Source organism: Sceloporus occidentalis, unplaced genomic scaffold (assembly GCF_023333645.1).
Source record: "Sceloporus occidentalis isolate IW3139 unplaced genomic scaffold, rSceOcc1.0.p SCAF_20, whole genome shotgun sequence".
Taxonomy (NCBI): domain Eukaryota; kingdom Metazoa; phylum Chordata; class Lepidosauria; order Squamata; family Phrynosomatidae; genus Sceloporus; species Sceloporus occidentalis.
In genome coordinates, this window is record NW_028317000.1 from 3,878,204 (window position 1) to 3,886,398 (window position 8,195).

At 52.5% G+C, this 8,195-nt stretch overlaps 2 protein-coding genes across 2 annotated transcripts; both read right to left on the reverse strand.

Moving 5' to 3' along the window:
• Window positions 1-872: 872 nt before the first annotated feature.
• Window positions 873-2,828, reverse strand: LOC149301783 (heat shock 70 kDa protein 1B-like). The gene has a single exon (XM_089483590.1). It carries the CDS (start codon window positions 2,826-2,828, stop codon window positions 873-875), a length of 1,956 nt encoding a protein of 651 aa, XP_089339716.1.
• Window positions 2,829-4,004: 1,176 nt separating this feature from the next.
• LOC149301784 (heat shock 70 kDa protein 1B-like) lies at window positions 4,005-5,945 on the reverse strand. Its single transcript, XM_089483591.1, has one exon. The coding sequence runs from the start codon at window positions 5,943-5,945 to the stop codon at window positions 4,005-4,007; it is 1,941 nt and encodes a 646-aa protein (XP_089339717.1).
• Window positions 5,946-8,195: the final 2,250 nt, after the last annotated feature.

Sequence of the window (8,195 nt, forward strand, 5' to 3'; positions counted from 1 at the left end):
CGTAAGCGGCCATTAATTAAACGCCAAAGCGTGGTTACAGGGAAATCAAATGACTTCACAGCGATTAACGCCTATTATGTGCCTCAGAGGAGAGCGGCTAATTTGTGGCTTATAGGAAACCGTGCGGCGGAGATGGAGGCGATGCCAGGTTGCGCGCTCCCAACGCCTTCGGCATCTTTCTCTCTGTCGTCCCTTCCTTTCCTCCTTTGGTAGACGCCCCATGCCAAGGGGATTGCGGCCTATGGCCCAACAAACCCCAGACCCCAACCTTACAATGTATTGCAAGGTATTGCAAGGTATTGCAAGGTATTGCAAGGTACTGCAAAGTACTGCAAGGTATTGGAATGTATTGCAAGGTACTGCAAGGTATTGCACCATATTGGGGTCTTCTCAGTGGCTGATCCCATATTGTGAAAATCTCCACTGAGGAGGTTTGGTTAGCCCCTTCCTCACTGCCTTTCCACCGACAAGCAAACCCCTTTTTATTTACAAGGCTTTTTGTTTCCAACTTGTCGCGGCCGATGGAGCTTTCGACGAGGCGCGTTGTGTCTGCGTTTTATTATGTTACAATTGCTAGAGCAATTCAAGCTGTGGATGCATATCTTAAACCAGAAGGACTTTGCTTGCAGAGTGTTGTGGGCAACACAGCCACCACCAAGAAGGCCCTGTCTGTCTGTTGTCCTCGCCAAACACACCTTGGGGTTATTTGAGATGCACATCTGTTTTGCAACACATGAAAGAATTAGCATTATTTTTTTGCATCCGTTTCTTTTCTTTCTGTTTTTGTTTTAATGTGTTTTATCACAACCTACCCAGAAATTTGGAAACACCCTCCCTGCTCTCCTCAAGACTCACGCATGGTGGATGCGTGCTTATGGTTTTTCTCCTTCTGTGCTGAAATGTGTGATGACAGAGTAGCAGAGATCTTCCAGCTCTCTCTTCCGCTCCTCCAGCTCCGTCTTCGGCGCGCACGGGTTGCCTTCCACCCAAGCGTCCATCTCTTCGCATATTTCCAGCACCCGCCTCTTGGCGCGGTCGTCCAGCGACGCCTCCTGGACCGCCACCCGCTTCAGCTGGAGAGTGCTGGACTCCAAGGAGTTCAGGGCCTCCAGTTTCTCCTGCTCGGCCTTCTCTTGCTTCCGGTACTCTTCCTCCTCGTGGATAATGCGCTCCATCTCTTCCCGGTCCAGCTGCCCACGGGTGTCCGTCACCTTGAGCTGGTTGGCATAGCCTGTGCTCTTTTCCGTGGCCGAGACGGTGAGGATGTTGTTCTGGTTGATATGGAAAGTGACCACGATGACCGGCACGCAACGGGGGGCCGGCTGGAGTCCATTCAACTCCAGTGTCCCCAGGAAACGGTTGTGCTTGGTCAAGGTCCGCTCGCCTTCATAGATCTTAAAGAAAATGCTGCTCTGGTTGTCCTCCGTGGTGGAGAAGATCCGGGTCTCCTTGGTAGGGATAGGGGAGTTGCGCTTGACCAAGACATCCATCACGCCCCCGACTGTCTCCAGGCCCAAGGAAACTGGCGTCACATCCAAGAGGAGGAGGTTCTGGAGGTTCTGGTACCGGTGGCCGGTCAAGATGGCGGCTTGAATGGCTGCTCCCTGGACCACTGCTTCGTCCGGGTCAATGGCCTTGCACAAGGCCTTCCCATCAAAGAACTGTGACAGGAGTCTCTGGATCATGGGAATGCGAGTGGAACCTCCTACAAGCAGGACCTCGTCCACTTGGGCCTTTTTCAGCCTCGCATCGTCCAGGGCTCTCTCCACGTGGAGCAAGGTGGCCTGGAAGAGGTCGGAGCACAGGTCTTCAAAGGTGGCCCTGGTGACAGTCGCGTGGAAGTCTATCCCCTTGTAGAGGGAGTCCACAGCGACAACGGCGGTGACATGGGAGCTCAGTGTCCGCTTGGCCTTCTCGCACACCGCCTTCAGCCTCTGCATGGCCTTCCTGCTCTGGCTGAGGTCCTCCTTGTGTTGCTTCTGGAACTCCTGGGCAAGATGGTCGGCCAACCGTCGGTCGAAATCCTCGCCGCCCAAGTGGGTGTCCCCGGTCGCGGCCACCACTTTGAAGATGCCGTCTTGGGCCGTGAGGACGGAGACGTCAAAGGTCCCTCCACCCAAATCGAAGACGAGGATGCTTCTCTTCTCTGCCTGCTTGATGCTGTTGTTCAGCCCGTAAGCGATGGCGGCCGCTGCGGGTTCGTTGATCAGCCTCAAGACCTTGAGTCCCGCGATAGCTCCAGCGTCTACAGTGGCCTGGCGCTGGGCGTCATTGAAGTAGGCCGGGACAGTGATGACGGCCTGAGTGACTGGGCGGCCCAGGTAGGCTCCGGCCAGCTGCTTCAGTCGGGAGATGACCATGGCCAAGATCTCCTCGGGGTAGAAGGACTTCTCCAGCCCTCTGTCCACCACTTGAACTTTGACTTTCCCACCGCAGCTGCTCTCAATGACTCGGAAAGGGAAATTCTTCAGGTCCAGCTGTATGGATGGGTCATTGTACCTGCGGCCGATCAGCCGCTTGATGCAGAAGACTGTGTTCTCCGGGTCAAGGCCTGCCTGGGTCTCCCCTGGTTCTCCTACCAACCGCTCTCGATGGGTGAAGGCCACGCAGCTGGGGGTGGTCCGGCTGCTGTGTCCATTGGCGATGAGGTCCACTGCCCCGTTCCGGCAGACTGCCACGCAGGAGTATGTGGTGCCCAGGTCGATGCCCACAGCCGGGCCCTTGGGTCGGGTTCTGTCCACCGAGGTTTTGAAGGTGGGATGGGGGTGAGGTGGGGAGCCACCAGTGGTGGGGTCCTGGGCTTTCTCGTGGCTGGCATCGGCTCCCATCAGAGAGGGTGCGTAGTGTGTGTGGGTATGTGGTTGTTGCCGTTGTTCTACCCCCAGGCCCCCCAAATCCCTTTGCCAAAGATGGTAAACTGGCAAGCCTGGGGAGGGGCAGCTCTCCTTTGGCTTTGAAGGGGATGTCTCTCTGCTTCTCCCAGGGAGCAAACGGTGGTCCATCATGGCTGATGTCACAATGGAAGTCCTCTGGGGAAAGCCTCATGGTTTCCTCCAGGGTTGCTCATCCTGATCAGTTATTGAGGTCTTCAGGAGTGGCTTTGCAAAGTGGACATTGGGTGGACATCTGGGGAGAAGTCTAGGCAAGGCCCAATGGATGGTGGGTCCAGTGAACAAGTCGCTTCTCTGCTGGCACCACATTTTGGAAGTTGGCAAGTGCCATTTCCTTTCCATGGGCCATCTGGGTCAATAAATGGCCCCCCTCTTCCTGAGTAGCATATTATTTTGGTTCATAGACACACATACACACACATTTGTGGCTTGTTTTGTGGCTTTATTTGCGGCTATGATTAATATGTTCTCTCTAGGAACCTTTAGGTCCTCCAGCACAATTCTGTTGGAAGTTGACCATAGAGTTGTGCTGGAGAACCTATAAGTTCCTAGAGAAAAAGCTTCTCTAGGCATTTGTAGGTCCTCCGGCACAATTCTGTAGTCAGCTTCCGGTGGATGTTGACCATAGTTTTGTTTTGGAGGACCTAGAGATTCCTAGAGAGGTGTTTTCTTAGGTTAAAAACCAGTGGGTTTTTTTTATTTGAGGTTTTTCCCCTTTCTGTGCTTCTAACTCTAGCGAATGTGGAGGATCCACTATTTTTACATCTCACTACATGATAGATACAACCTATATCTGCAACCTGTAAATTGCTTAATCTGCGTCCAGGAAGGCTGAAATATTCCCCAAATGTTTTTGGGGTATTGCCATTTCTAATGTCAGATTTGTGGCCATTAATTCTCTTGCTTATAGATTGTGCAATGTAGACCATGGAGAGGCATGGATGGCATATATCTCATTGAAGGAAGAGCAAGTAAATGTGTCCTGGTCTAAACACAGCCTCCAGGCTCAAGTATATTTTCTTTTTTAAATGAGAGGCCCAGAGCATATATTTTTAACCTATACTTTTAATGAGCCCCATAGGTGGTACAATGCACTCTGGCAGTCCAGTGGTTTTATTGCATCTCATTTTCGGCTTGAGTCTCCTCCTTGGCTCCATCTGCTCCCGCAGTATGGTCCTCTTGGTCCTCCGCCAGCATCGCTCCTTCCGCGTTCTCACTTTGGGCGATGGAGCCGCATATGGAGTCCCAGGCTTGCTCCAGGTCCTTCTGCCGCTGCTCACACTCCTCCTTCTCCGCCAGTGGGTTCCCTTCCAGCCAGGAGGAGGCGCTCTCGCACATCTCCAGCATCCTCCGCTTGGCTTGGACGTCCAGGACTTGCTCCTCCGCCACTCGCTTCAGCTCCAAGGTGCAGGACTCCAAGGAGTTCATGGCTTCAATCTTCTCCTGCTGGGTTTGGTCGTTCATCCTGAACTCCTCCGCCGCCTGGACGATCTTCTCGATCTCCTCTTTGCCCAGGCGCCCTCGGGTGTCGGAAATGGTGAGATGGCTGGTGTTTCCTGTCTCTACATCCTTGGCGGAGACGGTCAGGATGTTGTTCTCGTCAATGGAGAAGGTGACGGTGACTACCGGGACCCCACAAGGTGCCAGTGGGATCCCGTTCAAGGTGAAGGTGCCCAGGAGGTGGTTGTGTTTGGTCAGAGCCCTCTCCCCCTCGTAGACCATGAACAAGATGGTGTCTTGGTCGTCTTCGGTGGTGGTGAACTCCATCGTCTCCTTCGTCGGGACGGGGGAGTTGCGTTTGATGATGGTAGCCATCACCCCGCCTTGAGTGTTGATTCCCAAAGACAGGGGGGTGACGTCTAGGAGGAACAGGTTCTGCATCTTTGGTGTCCGGTTGCCAGTCAAGATGGCAGCCTGGATGGCCGCCCCATAGGCCACTGCCTCATCGGGGTTGATGCCTTTGCACAGCTCCTTTCCGTTGAAGTATTCCTTCAGGAGTTTTTGGATCTTGGGTATCCGAGTGGAGCCTCCGACCAACACAATGTCCATGATTTCGCCTTTATTCATTCGGGCGTCTTTCAAGGCCCTCTCCAGGGGTTTCAGGGTGGCCCGGAAGAGGTCCGAACAGAGGTCCTCAAAACGCGCCCGGGTGACGGTCGTGTGGAAGTCTATCCCATGGTAAAGGGAATCCACGGAGATGCTGGCGCTGGTGCAAGAGCTAAGGATGCACTTGGCCCTCTCGGCGGCCGTCTTCAGCCGCTGCATGGCCTTCTTGTCTTGGTGGAGGTCTCTCTTGTGCTTCTTCTTGAACTCATCGGCTAGGTAAGCCACCAACCTCTTGTCAAAATCCTGCCCGCCCAGGTGAGTGTTGCCGGCCGTGGCCTTCACTTCGAAAATGCTGTCTTCGGCAGAGAGGATGGAGACGTCAAAGGTGCCCCCTCCCAGGTCGAAAATGAGGATATTCCGGGTCCCCGCATCCTGGTTCCTGAGGTCCAGTCCATAGGCGATGGCGGCGGCAGTGGGTTCGTTGAGGATCTTCAGGATGTGGAGCCCTGCAATGGCACCCGCATCGATGGTGGCCTGGCGCTGGGCGTCGTTGAAGTAGGCTGGGACCGTGACGATGGCTTGGGAGACAGAGCAGCCCAGGTAAGCCTCCGCTATTTGCTTCATCCTGGCCAAGACCATGGCTGAGATCTCCTCCGGGTAAAAGGACCTTACTTTTCCTTTGTGGACCACTTGGATCTTGAGCTTGTCCTCGTGGCTGACCACAGTGAAGGGCCAGTGCTTCATATCTTCTTGGACGGCGGCATCCTGGTACTTCCGGCCGATCAGCCGCTTGGCATCGAAGACGGTGTTCTGGGGGTTGAGAGACGCCTGGCTCTTGGCGGGGTCCCCCACAAGATGCTCGCTGTTGGTGAAGGCGACATAGCTGGGGGTGGTCCGGTTGCCTTGGTCGTTGGCAATGATTTCGACTTTGTCGTGGTGGCAGACGGCCACGCAGGAGTAGGTGGTGCCCAGGTCGATGCCGACGGCCAGGGCGTTTTCCTTAGGCATGGCGGTGCGCCTTCCTTGGCTAGAAGATGGCAGACTCAGGAGACCGGAAGGAGGTGGATGCTCCCATAAAGACTTCTCTTATTCTTGTTCTCCTTGCCTCTCCTGCGACTTGGCCGTTCTTGGGGCTTAGGAATGGCTGCTCTTGGGACTTTTCCTCAGGGATGGTGGCATCCTCCCCCTTTGCCTATGGCAAGGCATTGCTTGGGCCTTTCCCCTGGTCTTCTGTCCAAGGAAATCATCACTTTAATCTGCAAAACTCCATCTGATGACTTCACCAAGAAGCATCACAATGGAGAGGATTAGGTAGACAGTCTTGGCCTGGTCAGTCTCTGGACCACACTCTCTGGCCTTCCTCCCCTCCACTCTCCATCCTTCATTGAGTGCGCCGCAGACTCACTTTGCAACTTGAACCGCATTTGCAGGGACTGAAGTAAGAGAGAAGGACGGAGAAACTGGGACCTCGCCTAACCTTATGACTGTTATGCTTTTGCCTTCCTCCCCTCCCCTTGTTATCAATTATAGATTATTTCAAAACCAGAAATTTAACCAGAAATTTAGCAAGGACACCAGGAGCTCAACTGGAAAGGAACCTCAGCGTTGTTCCCGGTAGGAAATTCATCCAAGTTATTGGGACCCCGATTCTAACCAAGCGGACCAAATTTTTGTAGCACTTTGAACAAAGGAAGCTACACGTCCCATTTCTATTGGTTAAACTGAATTAAACATTACATCCAGTGGATGTTCAAACCTTACGTCCCTATCCCTCGTGGGTTATTATCTATATATTGTCCTTTTACCATCTCCAACTGCCTTGTATAGTTTCCTTTTGTTTTGGATAATAACTTAAATCCGGAACAAATTCCAGAGTCATTTATATTCCAGAGCAGAAGACTTGATCTGAAATAGCAACCTTTGCTCTCAAGTCCATATTTTAAAATTAAAATTAAATTAAATTAAAATTCTCAGTTTTAACCAATCCGCCTCATGCTCTCCATCTTTCATTGAGCGCAAACTCTCTTTGCAATTTGAACCAAATTTGTGGCAACTGAAATAAACTTATTGCAAAGGAGGAAAGTGGGAGAAGGATGGAGAAATTGGGACTTTGCCTTATGACTATTATGGACCAAAGAACCAGAAATTTTGGCATTTTGCATCAACTTGTGAGCAGAAGGGAGTTGTGACGCCAGTGACCGTTTTCCGTCAGCGGCGCCTGCCACCTGTTCCTTCACCAGCGCCAGCCTTGCCGGGTGGGCAATCGGGAGGCTAAAATTAGGAACCTGCTGCCTCGGGGCAAGGAAAATCTGAGTCACGCTTGGAAGAGCAGGATACTTGGCTGGTTCGAACGCATGAGAAACGACACGTTTGGAGGAAAGCGGAGAGCCGGGTGCGTGTTTCTCCAAAGCATGGATAGCGGTGAAAAGAAAGCCTTTGAAAAACAACGCACACAAACCCAACAAAACCTGAAGGAATCTGATATCGCATTAATGCCCTCCAAAGTGGGCAACGATTGAGGATGTACGAATCAGATGTTTAAAAAACGGGGCTGTTTTTTGAGGATGAAAACGGACCCGGCGGCTTTACAGTAAGGCAAACTATAGAGCGACTGTGTCGGCCGTGACCCCAGAGGTCAAAGGTGAAGGGTTTCCCAGAGGTGCCTTTGATAGAGCCATCTTGGACGAGAGAAAGGAGGGTCTATACAGACGTCGCCGCCATTACCATGAGAATGCGTCACCCAGCACAGACCCCCCCGAAAGAGCGTTTTAGGGCAATGTAATTAAAACAGCACGGTTTGGGTTTCGCTCCCTCTCCATCCTCTCCAATTCCCACTTTCTCTCTCTTTTCTTCTTCCTCTCCTTCTCCTCCGTTTAGACCCTTAACCCTTCACACAGGACCCTTCGTGACTAGCCTGGCAGACCAGAAAGAAAGAAAGATAGAAAGAAGCAGGGACTAAACGAGAAAAGAGACGGCGGCACTGCGCAAACACAGCCTCTTTCTCCTTTTTGCCAATGGGTTTCTTAACAGCTTTGACTTCCTTTGGGGAACTCTTGCGGCATGATTTGATAGCGCTCACCTGGAGAGGGAGGCCGAAAGCGTGCAAAGATTGGGACCTTTTGCTTTTGGCGACTTTTCTGATAAAAACCAGCCCCGCAGATTTCAAGTTCTTCCCATTCTCAGAGATGAAGACCTTGCACCATTGCTCCATTGCGTCCTATTCTCTGGGGCAGCAGAAAACAAGCTTCCTCCATCCTC

What these genes read in the sequence shown, in the direction of transcription:
- LOC149301783 (XM_089483590.1), bottom strand. Translation starts at nt 2,828, where the DNA reads ATGGGAGCCGATGCCAGCCACGAGAAAGCCCAGGACCCCACCACTGGT.
- LOC149301784 (XM_089483591.1), bottom strand. Translation starts at nt 5,945, where the DNA reads ATGCCTAAGGAAAACGCCCTGGCCGTCGGCATCGACCTGGGCACCACC.